The sequence below is a fragment of the Ruditapes philippinarum genome, unplaced genomic scaffold, assembly GCF_026571515.1.
Source record: "Ruditapes philippinarum isolate M1 unplaced genomic scaffold, ASM2657151v2 ctg6222_1_1_1_1, whole genome shotgun sequence".
NCBI classification, from domain to species: Eukaryota; Metazoa; Mollusca; class Bivalvia; order Venerida; family Veneridae; genus Ruditapes; species Ruditapes philippinarum.
Genome location: NW_026854621.1, coordinates 83,688 through 100,966, shown reverse-complemented (window position 1 = coordinate 100,966; position 17,279 = coordinate 83,688). Strand labels below are relative to the sequence as shown.

The following is a 17,279-nucleotide window of genomic DNA, read 5'->3' as shown; positions in this document are numbered from 1 at the left end:
GAGATCAGTTTGAATTACACGCACATGTTGCGTTCCCTTACTGACAATATGGTTATGTTTGAAGTCCTACTCACCTAGATCTCGGTCTATAAATTTGGCCGAGACTGTTTACTAGGCCTAATTATAACATTAAGAACCAATACTTATTGTTTGAAAAGCTTGATTTTAATAATGTGTCCGTAGAATTATGGTTTCTTTCTTTTGTATTATTTATTACATATCTTTATATGTTCAAGTAAAAAGTTTATTACTATCCTTTCAGTCCAAAGTGCAGTCAGAATCTAAACCAGGAGAGATGGTAAACTTTCGTGCTGTGTTATTGACAAGATGTCAGAGGGAGTTTGAGAAGGACAAATCCTCTGAAGCAGGTTTTTTGGTCAAACGTGAAGAAATTGAAAAGGCTGAAGATGTAAGTTATTTCACAGAGGAGTTAACTCCTTTTTGATTGACAGGGGTGTTAACTCCTGTTAGACTGTCTGGGGGGTTTACTCTTTATTTGACTGACAGGAGACTTGTTTGACCAACAGGGGAGTTAAGTGTCAGTAGCCTCACTGTTTAGTTAACTTGATAATTTGATATTTGTGTTGAATTGATGGATATTTTGAGTTTAAATTTGCCACAAGTGATCAGTTGGGACAGTAACAGTGGTGAACTGTGAAATGAAATTCTGAAAAAATACATATGTCATTTGTGGCAAAGGAAATATAAGTTCAAGGGGGAAAACAGCTTGTTCATAATTTTCACTTACAAGGAATGATTTGGTACATGGCCCTTGGTGTTTGTCAATGTTGATCACTGAATTTTAAGATAATTAATATGCAGCAGCAAAAAACAAAACGAAAATGCTTTTAAAATTTTTTAAAGGGTCTGTTGATTAATAGTGTTTTCTTTTATACTACAGGGTGCAAAGAAAGAGGAGTTAAAACAAGAATTAGCTTATGAAGAATCTAAAGCAAAACGAAGATCTTTAGGAAATATAAGGTAAATATTTACTATATCTTCAGAGCTCTAGGAATATAATATTTTTGTGTAAATATGTAATTTTAAGTCTTTAATACTAAAATGTGTAATTGAATTTGTGATATTTTTAGGCTAATTTTGAATATGTCAATATTTGGGACAGTTTAGTGTTGTGTTGTTTTTGTGTGCATGTGTAAAAATAATAAAAGCAACTAAGGTTCTAATAAGTCTTGTCTTCTGTGTTTGCAGGTTTATAGGTGAATTATTTAAATTGAAAATGTTGACAGAGAACATTATGCATGACTGTGTGTTCAAATTATTACGCACCAAAGATCCAGAAAATCTCGAGTGCTTATGTAGACTACTCACAACTATAGGAAAAGAATTAGACGTAGATAAGGCAAAGGTATGTAATAATGTAAGTTCTAGTCATTCAATAACCTGCATGAACAAACCAAAGTTATTTCCCTTTGCCATTAATATAGAGCCCGGCCAGCCTGTACATCAATGCAGTCTGACCAGGGTCTTATTAGATTGGTGGATCAATTTTTGGACTTTTGATACTCAAATTTCTTGGACAGTTTTAAAGTTATAAGCAGGTTAAGACATAAGATTTTTTTTGTAGATTTTATGGGCTTTAAGATTCTTAACAAAGTTTTTTGGTCTTAATTGTTTTACATTATAGTTTAACTGCTTTGCCAGCAGTATAGAGCCTGGCCTTCTCTCACAATTATAAAACCTTACCCTTAACTTATAATAGTATTATACTGTTTGACTTCTTATTTCTTAGTAGTTTTATATTAAAACCTGTTATACTTTAAAAAAAGAAATTTTTATTCATTCTCGGGCATATTCATCATTTAGCCATTACTTTGTTAGATTCAAATGTTTAATTGACTCAACTTTGTCTGGTTTTCAGCCTAGAATGGATCAGTATTTTCAACAAATGGGAAAGATTGTGAATGAGAAGAAGACTTCATCAAGAGTTAGATTTATGTTACAAGATGTCATGGATTTAAGAACAGTAAGTCTTGTCTTGTTGAAAATTCACCATGTTAATAGCTTAGTTTAGAATGGCCATTGCTGTACATTATTAGAATATACAAATTTATTTTAGTCTGACTGTTTTTCGGCCAGTATAAGCTTATTGAAACACACTGGAATCCGTTCCTGGAACCAACTAGTACTGAGCAATGAGTGTAAAGTTTCTTGCTAAAGGAAACAATGGCTTGACCCTAAGGGGGTTTGAACCCACTATACAGTATTGATGACCACAAAGAATTGGCCAGATGATGGGGTATAAACTTTGAAAAAAAAGAAATACTGACCTGGTACGAAGATTGTTAATAGGAAAGAAATTTTTTACTGATATTTAAACAAACAAAAAACCCATTTCTATGTTTTTTTTTTGTTGGCTAGAAAAATGTTGGTTGACTCAAGTAAAGGGCAATTATTGTGTAAAAGAAGAATATACTTATTTATGTACAATATCTACTGTCTCTATATATAGTGTATAACTCTGTGGTTTACAATGTATTGATTAAATTAAATTTCGCTTCGGTAGGTTTTAGAAAAAAATATTCTATTTATAGAACATTCTCATAGCTAATTTTTTTTTCGGAAAATTTCTGAAATTAGATGACCTTATTTCAGTTTTTGAAAAATGTTGACTTGGATTTATTTTTAGAATAGATAGAATTATGTAAAGTGAAACTAAAAATTGTTTTAATTCAATTGAATATTCGTAAGAATTGGATTTTTGAGCTACATGAACTTGCATTTAATTTTGTCATTATTTTTGTAAGGAATGTTCTTAATTGATTTTGTTGTCTGATTTAATAATGTTATGTCTGTCTTAAATTTTTTTTGACACCTTAATTGTGTCTGATACAGATTTTGCTAGATAGAGTTATAACTATTACGACTATTATTGTCTCTTTTTGCTAAATAAAGCAAAAATAAATCTGTTAATGATGACGTTATCCCTGTCTTACATTTTTGAATGAAGACACTTTCCTCGTTACTGAAACAGATATTCCTTTGACTATGTTTTAATAATTGTGGGTGTTTTTGTCTAAGATTTTATAACATCTGTACCCTGTCGTAGTTTTTGTCAGTTTTCCTATATTTTTTCTGGAAAGCAATCCTATGTCTAGATTAGAGACGATCTGTTTATGATGACGTTATCCCTGTCTAATATTTTTGTATGAAGACACTTTCCTCGTTACTGAAACAGATATTCCTTTATGTGTTTGAATTACTGTAGGTATTTTCGGCTAAGATTTTTCAGTAGTTTTGGTCAATTTTCCTATATACTGAAAAGCAAACCAATATCTAGGTTACAGAAGATCTGTTTATGATGACGCTATCCTTGTCTAATATTTTTGTATGAAGACACTTTCCTCGTTACTGAAACAGATATTCCTTTATGTGTTTGAATTACTGTAGGTATTTTCGGCTAAGATTTTTCAGTAGTTTTGGTCAATTTTCCTATATACTGAAAAGCAAACCAATATCTAGATTAGAGACGATCTGTTTATGATGACGTTATCCCTGTCTAATATTTTTGTATGAAGACACTTTCCTCGTTACTGAAACAGATATTCCTTTATGTGTTTGAATTACTGAAGGTATTTTCGGCTAAGATTTTTCAGTAGTTTTGGTCAATTTTCCTATATACTGAAAAGCAAACCAATATCTAGATTAGAGAAGATCTGTTTATGATGACGCTATCCTTGTCTAACATTTTTGTATGAAGACACTTTCCTCGTTACTGAAACAGATATTCCTTTATGTGTTTGAATTACTGTAGGTATTTTCGGCTTAGATTTTTCAGTAGTTTTGGTCAATTTTTCTATATACTGAAAAGCAAACCCATGTCTAGATTAGGAAAGATCTGTTAATGATGACGTTATCCCTGTCTAATATTTTTGTATGAAGACACTTTCCTCGTTACTGAAACAGATATTCCTTTATGTGTTTGAATTACTGTAGGTATTTTCGGCTAAGATTTTTCAGTAGTTTTGGTCAATTTTCCTATATACTGAAAAGCAAACCAATATCTAGATTAGAGACGATCTGTTTATGATGACGTTATCCCTGTCTAATATTTTTGTATGAAGACACTTTCCTCGTTACTGAAACAGATATTCCTTTATGTGTTTGAATTACTGTAGGTATTTTCGGCTAAGATTTTTCAGTAGTTTTGGTCAATTTTCCTATATACTGAAAAGCAAACCAATATCAAGATTAGAAAAGATCTGTTTATGATGACGTTATCCCTGTCTAACATTTTTGTATGAAGACACTTTCCTCGTTACTGAAACAGAACTTATGTTTTCATTCCTGTTGGTATTTCTTACCTATTTATGTTTGTATATCTTTACTTTGTGGGTAGTTTTGGTCAGTTTTCCTATATTTATACTGAAAAGCAATCTGATGCCCAAATTATAAAAGATCTGTTAATGATGACGTTATCCCTGTCTAATATTTTTGTATGAAGACACTTTCCTCGTTACTGAAACAGATATTCCTTGTGTGTTTGAAGGTATTTTTGGCTAAGATTTTTTAGTAGTTTTGGTCAGTTTTCTTATATACTGAAAAGCAAACCAATATCAAGATTAGAAAAGATCTGTTAATGATGACGTTATCCCTGTCTAACGTTTTTGTATGAAGACACTTTCCTCGTTACTGAAATGGATATTCCTTTATGTGTTTGAAGGTATTTTTGGCTAAGATTTTTCAGTAGTTTTGGTCAATTTTCCTATATACTGAAAAGCAAACCAATATCAAGATTAGAAAATATCTGTTAATGATGACGTTATCCCTGTCTTACATTTTTGTATGAAGACACTTTCCTCGTTACTGAAACAGATATTTTGACTCTTGCTACCTGCTTTTTGCAGTGCTTTTCATAAATATATATGTGGATTCAAAACGTTGTGATAATCACCCTGTGAATATAATCTTTTTGTTACAAAGTTGTTGTGGAGATTTTTTCAATTTTTAAAAGTTGATGCATTTTAGGAGCTAAAAAAACCAGATCAAAATATATATGATAATGAGTTCTTAAAATAGAAATAAAATCCTCATTTGCTGAAGTAATGTTAATCCACAAAAATTAAAGAGAGAAAAAATTGAAATGTATGTGAATTAGGACAATTATATTGTCATTTGAATGAACTCTTCCACTTATATCATGTATATATTCTGGAACTAAGGCCATTCAATGTTTATAGAAATACGATTTGATATATAACGTGGATTTTTGGTAAAGAAAAGATCTGTTTATGATGACGTTATCCCTGTCTCACATTTTTGAATGAAGACACTTTCCTCGTTACTGAAATGGATCTTGCTTACCTTGACACAATTCACTTATTTGTATATCACATGATGCTGTTGCATTGTCAAGTTATTGCACGTAGATAATCACATGTTTTCGTGTATTTTTAGAACAAATGGGTGCCTCGTAGAGTAGACAACAATCCAAAGACAATAGACCAGATTCATAAGGAAGTCGCTCAGGAAGCTCAAGAAAAAGCTTTACTCTCCCAACAAAATCAAATGCAACAGAGGTCTCAAAGAGGTGGTGAGTTGAAGTGTTTTTTTTTATTACCGTAAGGCCTGTTTGCTGACAACAGATTCTATCCACGAGACTGGTGCAGGCGAAAGTCAGTGTAAACCAAGATCAGCTGGCTGAATATCTATTCTGTCGTATAATCGATAGCACTGGTTGCTATTCAGTCATGATAAAGTTTGAAATTTCACCTATGAAAGATTAATGGTTTTGTCCAGATTAAAAGATGGGACAAGTCCATTTAAGGTATTTGGCTTGGAAAGGTTAATTTAATGAAATTTGTTTTTGCCGTTGTGTGATACAATGATTGCATGTTGGATAGTTATGCGTGATAATTTTGCCTCAAGAAATGATAAGAGATTTGTTAATGTGACAAGAAGAGAGCCAGGCCACCTTGCACATACATGCCTTCTGACCAGACCCAGGACTCTCCTCTCTAACATTGAACTTATACATGCAGTTACAAACATTAATGCCGAACTTACTCTGGTTTATCACGTAGAAAAAAAGGATTTCAGTTTCAACAAGAGGATATCTGTTTATGATGACATTATTTAGGACTTACATTTTGTATGAAGACACTTTCCTCGTTACTGATGCAGATCTTCGTCACAAATTTGTGTTAAGCCCTATGAAAATGTTAAAAAATTTCGAGGTGGGAAAGACTTCAGAGTATAACTATATGTCGGATACCTTGAAGATAACCTTTTGCCGCCAGAATAGAACCAGACCAGTCTAACTTATATAAAACTTCATCCAAAAATTGTTAAAAGAACTCGACTGAGGTCCAATAGCCTGAAATAATAAATTTTGAAATTCTTTCATTAATCAACTGGTACACTTAAATTGAAAACCAAGCAATAGATGATATATACATATACACGGTTTTAAATTTATCAGCGATTTTTGGCTGATATGAGTGAAATGCGTTGCAACGATATTAATTTTTTGGGCCAATTTGCACAATAAAATGGATATGTACTGTTAATAATAATTATTTGATGTTGTTTATTTAATGTAATTACAGGCAGAAGAGGTCCTCCAGATCAGAGAGGAGGTGCTGACGGTTGGAACACAGTTGGTGCAAACAGAACTCCGCTAAAATCTGTAGATAGATCTATAGACCCATCCAAAATGAAATTATCTAAAGTAAGTATTTGTAGCCTACTGTTGTATGTATGATCAATTTGAAAAGATCTGTTAATGAAGACGTTATCCCTGTCTTACATTTTTTGGATGAAGACACTTTCCTCGTTACTGAAACAGATAGTAATTTAAAGATTGTTATTGATGATGAAAAGAAATACTTCTGAGCTAATTTTTACCATGATTTCTAAGTTATTTACCTTTAGCTGGTATTCAGGTTATTCTTTAATGAAGTTTAATGTTCAAATTCTTGTATTGCTTCATATCTAACAATAAGAATATGGAAACGTGATCGTACAGTTTTATGAAATTTGTGTTGTATACTACTATTTACTATTTTGGCCATATTAAACCTACGAACCCCTTTAAAGTTGCTATATTCTTGGTTTTTTATAGCAAAATGTAGATGAGAGCAATATACAGCTGGGCCCTGGGGGTGGTGCAAGCAGATTCTCAGGGTGGGGACGTGGTAGTACCGGTGGTACAACTAGCAGACCCTCACAAGAGAAGGAAAAACCAAACACACCAGCTAACAGGTAATTTCTTCAACATATATAATAAGATATATTAAGCAAATGGGTCATTCTTAAAAGGAATATGGACCTTTCCTGTATTTCGTAGCGGAATATTTAGCCACACCTTTTCCATTCATTGCTAGGTCAACTGCTCACAAACAGTATCACAAACATAACCATGTGTTCTTTTGTGCAAACCAGGTCAACCAGTGACTATGTATTATCCCAGTGTAGCAATTGGATAACAAGCCAATTTACATAAAAAGGAAAGGTCCATTGATTGATCTTAGTTAAAGACGTTTGTTTTAATGTTTAGGTTAAGGTTTGTGTACCATTCTGTTGAAGATAAGTTGTCATGGAATTTATTTGAAGTAGTTACTGACAAAATGATTTTGCCTGATCTTTTGACGGAAAGTATTTAGATTCCAACAAAATGAAAAAATTGTATGGGAATATTAATGTATTATTATTTTCATTGTAAAAAAAAAAAAAAGTGAAAGTGCCACATTTCTAGTTGTTGGATTTTAACAGGTATCTTGAGAATGATTTTCAAATTCATACATCGATAATTTTTTAGTATTCACTCTTTGCTTTCAATCTACAAAAACAAAAGGATAATAATGAAAACTTGATGCATATTTCAGATTCTCTGCCCTTAGTCGACCAGATGAGGAGCAGGGACGTAGATTTGGTGGTGTAAGTCCTGCCAGAAGTGACAGTAGAGGTCGCGGGTTCGGCAGACCCCCATCATTAGGCGCCAGGCGCTCTCAGGAAACGGAACGGGAAAGAGCTGTAGCAGCAGCCAAGTAAGATATATATTTGTTTCTAGCTGAAAGTTTCTAGTCAACTTTCATTGTTGAAGAACTGTTACGGCCTTTGATTTGTGAAGAAGTAAAAGGCCAAAGGTGTTTTGGAAATTAGTAGTAAATGACAGGAAGTGTAATAGTATACATCAATGAAGAGAAGTTTAAAATTTACAACAAATTTTCAAAATGTACTTTTAATTCTTAAATTTTTTCACAGCAAAACAGAAAAGAAAAAAAGCTTCAATTTTGAGACACTTATTGTCTGGACAGTTTCTATTAAGTTCGTTTTTTTCCTTTCTTCAAATTAGTATTTTGATAAAGTTTTAAAAAATGTTATAATAACTGATTACAGAGCAATTGGTGCCAGTCAGTCTGTAGAGGGCGGTCACAGAGAGAGAAGTCGTGGGCGTGCCGAACCAGAGCCTCAACCTACTCCGGTTCAGCCAGCATCTACCGAGCTCAAGGTCCTATCTGAAGACGAGATGGACAAGAAAACCAAAGCTATCCTTGATGAATACTTTGCCATTCAAGATATGAAGGTAGGCTGAAATTTGTTTTTGCGTTCACTTCAGCTCCATTCCTTGTGATGAAGAGGTTTCCTATTTTGCTAAATCTTTGACCCTGAACTTCTATTTTTGCTAAATCTTTGACCCTGAACCTGCGGAATTTCTTAAATGGACTTGACCAGATTCTATGAAACCTTTTTAAAAGTTTCTTTTCTTGGAACTATAAACAGTTGCTTTGAGATTTTCTTATGTGTCATAGCAAGTGATCATCTGCTTCAATTTTTACACTGTACAGAGATAATTTATTAACCACTTATTCGAGTTTTGAGCAGTTGTAAATAACTTCATTTTAAAATTTCTAGGGATTTTTTTAAAGGGGAATTCCAGTCTAGTCAAATTTTGCAATTGTCGATGTAGTGATGACAGTATGGACTTGTGAAAAGTAGACAAAATATGAACAATATACATCAGTCAGCAATTGTCCTCCTTATATATTAGAGGCCAATTAAAGGCCTCTTCTAAATTGAAACTTTCAACTTACACAGTTTTCCCAAAGATCTGAAGTTACCAAAGTTTTTTTTTTACTTCCCAAAATCAAATGGGCTAAGGCCTCTTCAAAATTAAGTGAGAAAAACCACTGCAGTGGTCTTAAAATTTGAGAGAGAAAAAACTTCTTTTGCAGGAAGTGAGAAAAACCAAAGCTTATCTTAAAAATTGAAGAAAGAAATCTTTTCTTTTTCAGGAAGCACTATTGTGTGTTCAGGAGCTGTCTACCCAGAACCATCATCATTTTGTATACAATGCCATTAATCATGTGCTAGAGAGGTCACCCCAGTCAAGGAAACAGACTGGCCATTTACTGCACGATCTAGTCAAAAAATCAGTTATATCTGTTGATAATTATATTAAAGGGTAAGTGCTTGTAGTTTTTTTTGTTAGGTAATGTGTGGATATTTGAATTTATTGAATTAAAAGTGGATTGGTCTACATTGGGCATATTTTCCATATGTTTTTCAATTATTGGGAAGAAAAAAAAAATAGAAATGTGAAATCATTGAATATTGCTTCACGGTGTTGAAGTTCTGTTTAAGTATTAAGTTTTATATGATAAATGATATTAAATAATTTCTTGTAGAACAATTTATTATCTGTATTTAATATTGGATCATGTATCTAACACATGACTTGACAACACCATCCATATATATAATTCTTTTGTGGTTTGTTTTTGTGTATGATGATAAATATTATCAAAGTAACTATTTATTGTATTACAGACCTTCATTTATAAACCTTTCACTTTAATGTACATGTTAGTGCAAACGTTTGTTTGTAAATTCTTGTTTCAAGATAATGACACTGTCTGTCTGTCGAGTAGTAAAGGCATATTTTTTGGTTATTTGTATAAACATTTGATCGTCTCGACCATTTCAGGTTGGTAGAAGTGTTGGAGTATGCGGAAGATTTGGAGATTGACATTCCTAAGATCTGGCAGTATTACGGTGAACTGATCAGCCCCATGATTCAAGATAACAGTGTACCGTTAAGCTTCCTCAAACAGGCAGCCGCTCCACTCATTGCAAATAACAAGGCTGGAATTCTTCTGGCAGAAATCCTTCATGATGCTAGTCAAAGAGAGGTAAATATTTTACATCAGAAGATCAAAGCTTAACTTTCTTATTGATATACATGTATTTGAATACCCATTATGACAGTGGTAGTCCCGTTGTAACACTTCATCCCTCATCATAATACAGCTAGCTGACCCTTTACCTGGATTTGTATAAAGAATTTGCCCAGTTCTGAATTTGGAACAGCCCATTTAAAGTTGATAGAATACAATATCGAAATATAACGTAAAGTTGATAGATTACCATATCGAAATATAACAATAAATAAAGAGCCTGGTCTGTGTAGTCCGACTTGCTCTCTATAAAGGTTGGCAAATACTGATCACACTGTGTTCCAACAGGTTAAGGGCTAAGGCTTTATGATCAAGGAAAACATTCTGTTCCTTACATCACAAACCTGTTCGGGTTTGAAGGTTTAGCTGGTATAACTGGTAACAATATTCCTAAAATCATGCATTGAAGGGTATATAAGTTATTGCAACTTAAAACCCAAAGAAGGTATAACAAGAAAAGGTAGTAAAAGATTATAAATATTTGAGATAAAGAGACTAGGAAAGCAACCTCTGCATATGGGGTTTTTGCACTAACTAAGCCAGTTGGCTAGGGTTCATCTCTAGGCAATGACGTACGGTGCGCACATGAAAGAACGAGGCACGTTTTATGTAGGTAAAGACCTGTACTTAACCTCTTTTCTCATGCCTGGCACATTACAAAACAAATATATATATAAATCTGAAATATCATTACATGTTACGTTGATTTGTTTGGTGATTCTACAAAGTGTGGGTGTAATTGTTTAGGTTAAGCTGTAATTATAATAACAATGATCTTCTCGCTTAATCCTACTGATGTTTGATTGATCTTTAGTACTACTGTAAATTCACTTTATTTTGTGGGCATTAGATTTTATGGTAATGAACATTTTCGTGGGTTTTAAATTTTGCAAAGAAGTGAAATGCAAAGAATAGGATGAAAATCATGGTACAGCGATTTAATAAAATTTTTGTTGGGTATTTAAATTGTGGATTGAGCTAATCATGTGAAAGTTGGTGCCACACAAATAATAATGATTTCACAGTATTAAACAAATCTTGGCCGTTTGTTAGCTGCACAACTGGTCCCCGTTATGATTGCCATTGATCCAATAAATGCTAAATGTCAACCATATGTTGTCTCAATCAAAACAGGCAAAGTTTGAACTATAGACATGAGGATGAATGATACTTAATGACAGAATTTTTGTATAACTTATAATAAGTAATTAAGATTCAGCAACTAAATGCATGACCTAATTTTGTTAATTAAAGATGAAATAATGAAGTAATTTTGAAAATTTAAATGATTTGTTAATTAAAGATGGAAAGAAAGGATTGCTGTAGTTACTTTCTGTTTTGTGGGATAATCACATTTTGCTTGTTCCCATATTGATTGTTGTATATAATCGATACTGTTAACCCAACTTTTAGATATGGAGAAAAGTTTTAAACTTTCCATTGTACACTGATAACAAAAACTGACCATTTATATGGCTGAAACAAATGTTGGATGTTGCATCAAGGGAAATCTGATATTAGTGTATGTAATTGCCAATATGTATATAAATATATGCGTGTAAACATAGAAAAATTATAAGTTTATGTTACATAATTGTAAGTTATGAAATATAGAGTCTGTGTTTGTAAAGCATTGTTGTGTAGGCGTGTATACATATATATATGCTAATTTTCTTTCAGACTGCTTTATGTGGATGCCTGGTATATAATAAAAAAAAGTCCTATTTCTAAAGCATGTTTTTCATTGTCTGACTGAATGTTTGTTACCAAGTTGTTGCACCTTTGTTTATATATGTGTTATCTTTTCTTTAATACAAAGATAACCACCAAAATAATGTCTTTTGTAATTGGTAAAAAAAAGTCTCTGCTTGGCTGTATGTATATATAGTGCACTTGTATGAGATTATGTTGAATATTGGTCTGTCCACAAACTGTTCCATTACTTCAGTTACTGTCTCTTTGGTTTCAAACTGTGAAAGTACGTATTCTTTCAAGACGAGATTTATAAATAGGTATTGGATCTAAGACGTAACAAAATTGTGTAATATACCTTTAGTGTTAATGAAAATTTATGATTATGTTATTTTATGAACTTGTATGTTCGTCAAAGGTAGAAAAATTACTGTTCTTCATCAGCTTTTGCAAATGTGGCAAACTGTTAGGGATTTTTTTTTAATCAAGATGAAATAAATCTTAAAATGCTTTTATAACATATGATTGGATAATTGAGCTCTATATTTTGACAATTAATTCCTGCATGATTATTTGGATTGTGTGGAAACTCACGGTAGTTGATTAGGCTAAAATTTGCTACTCTTAATACATATTAATATAATATTGAATACAATTGATAATCATTTCAGGGGCATAAGAAAGTTGCGGGTCTGTGGACCAGTTCGGGACTACAATGGTCTGAATTTGTGCCTAAAAACCAAGTAGAACAGTTCCTCAAAGATAAGGTGAGTGTCTAGTAGGCTTCCTTAGATGATGAGAATTATTAAAGTGTTAAAGAAGTCTTCATACCCTTTTAAGTTAAGGTCTAGATGATTGATTTGATTTCTTTGAAAATATAATTATGTAAAGATAAAAGTTACTAGAAATTTAGTTTCACCACAGCACCAAGTACATTTAGTGTATGTATTGTTTGATCTATCTCTTCTACACTACTGTGGATTTTTATCCAGTTGACCTTGAGATGATGGTTGCATGTGTATGTCTGCTGGCAGCAGTGCAGGTCATGATCAGACATCTCTCTGTTCAGTACTAATTTGGAAATTTTCCTAAAGATATTTGATGGTTTTGTCGTGATTGTATAAATGGAGGGCTCTGTTTAAGATGTAAAGGAAGGTGGGATGCTCAGAAGTGCACCTTTGCTATTCTGACAATAAAGCTGTAAAATGGTTATTTGTTTTTAAGAGTGTAGCAGTTAAACCATTCAAAAGAATGTTATCTGTAAAGATGTTAGTTGAAAAAAGATTGTGTTTATTTTGCAGGGACTGGAATACACTAGTGGTGGTGATAGTGCCCCAACCACCCCCACAACTGGGCTTCCATTGAGTGAGATAGAAGTGAATCTGCAGGACCTTATAGTCAAGAAGAAGGCGGATAATGAGACCGTATTTGATTGGATAGAAAGTAACGTAGATGATCCAACCACGAAACGAGCCAAGTTTATTCGTGCCCTAATGACTGCTGTATGTTTAAGTGCAATCAAAGGTGTGTACAAAAGTTTATTACACAATTAGAAACTAGAATAAAATGAATGTAAGAAGCTTAGAGTACAAGGGCTTGAAATATGTCTTTTTTAAAGGGTTATCTAAAACATGTAGCTGCAGTGAAGATTTGTCCAGCTCGGTGTTTGATAGGGGATTTGGGGGTCTGGGCAGTGGTTTTTCTCACTTTATTGGGAAAAGGCTTCTTGATTTCGGGAAAAAATATTGCTAGAATTGCTTATTTGGGATGTAAAAAAGCTGGGGCAATATCAGACTTTCGGGAAAACTGCATGAATTAAAAGAAAATTTCAATTGGAAAGCAGCCTTTTTATAGGCCTCTTGTTATAAAAGGAGGATTATTGACGGTGCTACTTGTAAAAAAAAGACTGCAGACAAGGGAATATGTTGTGTTCTTGATTATATTTGATCAACAATTTTTTTTATACAAACTGATGCATAAATCCATATTTATTCCCTCAATTATTTCAGGTGAGAAAGGTAAAGAGAGACTGGACCCTAAGGAGATCAGTGCACGGAATGATTTATTGCAGAAATACCTCGACCACCAACCAGACTCTGAGCTGCAAGCTCTCTATGCAGTGCAGGCATTGATTGCCAAGCTAGAACATCCTCAAGGTGAGTTTGTTTGTTAATCCCATTAATTTCATTCAGAAAGTAGCGGTGGCCTAGTGGTTCAAGTGTCTGCCTGTCAACTCTAGGATCGTTAGTTCGAACCTTACTTGGGTCACGATCATGTTTCTTCATATTATGACACCAGTACTGGTTGGTTCCAGGAACCTAACTTGAAAGTGATTAATATATAAATAAAGTTGCATGAACTTGTTTCACAATCAAAGCTTAAATAAATTTTTTTAAACCAATTTCATTGATTATATCATCAGAAAGCTTTCCAGCAAAGTTTTTGAAAAAGTGTCACAGTGACCTTCCTTTTAGTTGTACAGATATTTGAATTGATTCCAGAATTATTTTTATAAACAAACATCACTGACATAAATAGCTCTTATGGGACACTGTTGAAAAGAAGGCTTAACAGTGATATGATGCACTTTTCAAGATGAAATTACTGAAATACTTAGTTTGAAATAATACAGAGGTGTTATTTCAACATAAAATAAAAAAAAAAACTGAAAGCCGCTTTAGTAATTATAGAATAATGTTACTTCTACATGAATGAGAATTGAACTGTTTCAAATTACATTTTATGCAAACATTTTATTCTACGTTCTTCATTTGTAGGCGTACTGAGAGGAATGTTCGACACTTTATATGATGAAGACATCATTTCAGAAGATGCATTTTTTCAGGTAAGTCTGGTTTTAATTATTGATGATACAGAAAATATGACAAACCCAACTCTCGAGTTTTGTTTCGCTGGCACCCTTACTGGAAAGGGAAGATGCAGGCTCAAGTTTATGAAAAGACATCAAGTCTGAAGAAGAAAAAAATCCTATTTGTGGTTTCTCAAAACTTAATTGGAGTTTAAAATTAAGCTTTATTAAAAATAAAACAAATATTTTTGTTATATTTGATGAAGATTTTCTGAATTTGCGTTTCAAGCCAAATTCAAAGTCCTTTGGATTCTTTTCTGTGAGGAAGCTATCCAGTTAGCTTACCGAAGGTTGCTTCTACTCCGGTGGCTGGTGCCCGCTCGTATAAATCTTTATGTGACTTTATCATAGTCTATTATTATGGAGATGATAATATTTAGTTCTTTATTGGTGGAAAATATTTCTAATTGTGAATATGTATTCCATGGCAATCAAGGCTCCAAGGTTATAAAACATTTTCCCGGGATCTAGCTGGAATCTCGGGAATTTTAATTGCTCAGTTCACATTGTTTGCCTGTTTCTGGCCAAACAAATACCTGAAGTCTGAGTTTGAGGTTAGAATATTTCTTTAAAACCTTGTATAAGTATAATATAGTAAATATATGTGTTTGGGCAAAGTATAATGCACTAAATATGCGTTTTTCTTTACATTTTCAGTGGGAGAAATCTGAAGACGAGCCTGAAGGCAAGGGTGTATGTTTAAAACAAGCCATCCAGTTCTTTACTTGGTTACGCGAGGCTGATGAAGACAGCTGAGGCCGGCTCAATTCTAGGATTTAATATATATTATACATACGTACAATAATTGGACATATTATTTTCACTATCTCCTCCCAAGACTGTGAATACTAAAAGATGAAAGTTGTGTTATTAAAAAGAGAAGAAATTTTTTTATTTTTTTTTTGTTGACAAATTTTGCAAGTGACTTAAGGTTGCTTCGAAACTATTGTGATATAAAACTATACATACAAAAAAAGTAGACATATTAGATTAAAAAAAAAGTTTAAAACTATGTTCATTAGAGTTAGTGAAATAATGATTCTGTGTCTCTTATTTTTTTGTGTGTGACGAGGAGAATGAAGGAATTACGGAAGGAAAATGTTTTTGGAACTGACATATGTTTGAATGGTGTATTTACTCTAAAAATCTGGAGTGTTGGAAAATTTAAATTCTCAAATATATATGTATAATATGAACTTCTGATAAAAGGTTTTTGCAATGATGAAAGTTTTCGAGATAGTAACCTGGAGGCTTGCACGGAATCTTTGCATCTCATTCTAGTTCATTTTGTCATTGTTGTTCATACACTGGAGTTCAACTTGTAATATATGCGGTGTTTAATTTATTTATAATTTTTCTCTTAAATTTTTTTTTTTTTTTTTGTTGAAATACAAGTGCTGTTTGTTTATTTCGTATTGTTGATACGTAACATTTTTGGGGCGTTAAATAAAATAGTATTATACATGCGTATATATATGTGTGTGGAATCGCTGTTTACTTATTGAAATTTAGGTGAAAGGCCTGTGACTTGATATGATTAGGAAAATCCCGTCGACTGGGCCGTTGGTAGGGTAATTTATACGAGGCTGCCAAGTAATAACTTTAAGGGTATAGTGTCGATTGATTTCTAAAATATATTTTAATGATAAAGCCTTGATAGTTTTTAGATTTGATTTACAAGCACAAAAATAGTTGTCCAGTAAATAGATTTGTACATTTAATTATAAGATTTGCTTAAAAAGATTATATTAATGAGCAGGAATTTAAAATTGTTGTGAAAATAACGGAACTCTATTCATAGATTTTTATTCTATGAGTAGGTTGTTTGCAATTATTATGCATGGAATTGTCTGCTTTTCTAGTATCGTACTGGTTTTTTACCAGTACAATATGAATATTGATATATATTATTTGTAAAACAAAAACCAGACGATTTTTGCCATTGTGATGTAAATTGATTTTTAAAAAAAAAATGGAATTTGAAATGTATTATATTAAATTTTTCTTAATGTTTATCGATCGCCATAGGTCATTGAAAATGTTTAAATGTATGGATTCTCTAGAATGGTTTTTTCTATGAACTTTTGAAAGTTAGGAGCGTCCTGTATATAAGATGGGGGCATATTAAGAAGTGAACAGTGATAAGTCCAATAGGATGGAGTTTAATACAAGTATATATAGTCTTTTTTTTTGTATTAAGTAAATGGTTCATGCATGAAAAAAAAAACAACACCAAAATGTCAGTTAGGTACTGGGGTATGTACGTTATAATATGCTAAGTACTGAACTTTTTCAATTTGGTGCTATCTGTATAATAATTTCATTCATTTTTTTTTTACACGTATATTATATTGCATATGTAATTGCAGAGATTAGATTCAGAAAAAAAGCCTTCAGTGTATTCCTTTCATATTTAATATTTTTCCCATGTTGCATTTCGTTTTGGGATGTTTTATGAAAACATTTCATGCTAGTATTTTCTATGTCTATCACATCATATGAATAGGATGAATATTGATATA

General features: G+C 32.5%; 1 protein-coding gene across 3 annotated transcripts in view; it reads left to right on the top strand.

The window, feature by feature from the left end:
* The window catches only part of LOC132740603 (eukaryotic translation initiation factor 4 gamma 1-like), a 41,745-nt gene extending 24,761 nt beyond the window's left edge, over window positions 1–16,984 (top strand). For all 3 annotated transcript variants that reach the window (XM_060728544.1, XM_060728542.1, XM_060728543.1), the window contains exons 15-30: window positions 263–409; window positions 902–981; window positions 1,210–1,366; window positions 1,880–1,984; window positions 5,416–5,551; window positions 6,567–6,688; window positions 7,082–7,221; window positions 7,845–8,006; window positions 8,359–8,545; window positions 9,255–9,424; window positions 9,947–10,151; window positions 12,560–12,655; window positions 13,190–13,412; window positions 13,898–14,044; window positions 14,666–14,733; window positions 15,415–16,984. In XM_060728544.1, the coding sequence (XP_060584527.1) occupies window positions 263–409; window positions 902–981; window positions 1,210–1,366; window positions 1,880–1,984; window positions 5,416–5,551; window positions 6,567–6,688; window positions 7,082–7,221; window positions 7,845–8,006; window positions 8,359–8,545; window positions 9,255–9,424; window positions 9,947–10,151; window positions 12,560–12,655; window positions 13,190–13,412; window positions 13,898–14,044; window positions 14,666–14,733; window positions 15,415–15,513 (2,244 nt within the window). In that variant the 3' untranslated portion in view covers window positions 15,514–16,984. The remainder of the gene's footprint in view (window positions 1–262; window positions 410–901; window positions 982–1,209; window positions 1,367–1,879; window positions 1,985–5,415; window positions 5,552–6,566; window positions 6,689–7,081; window positions 7,222–7,844; window positions 8,007–8,358; window positions 8,546–9,254; window positions 9,425–9,946; window positions 10,152–12,559; window positions 12,656–13,189; window positions 13,413–13,897; window positions 14,045–14,665; window positions 14,734–15,414) is intronic.
* The last annotated feature ends 295 nt before the right edge of the window (window positions 16,985–17,279 follow it).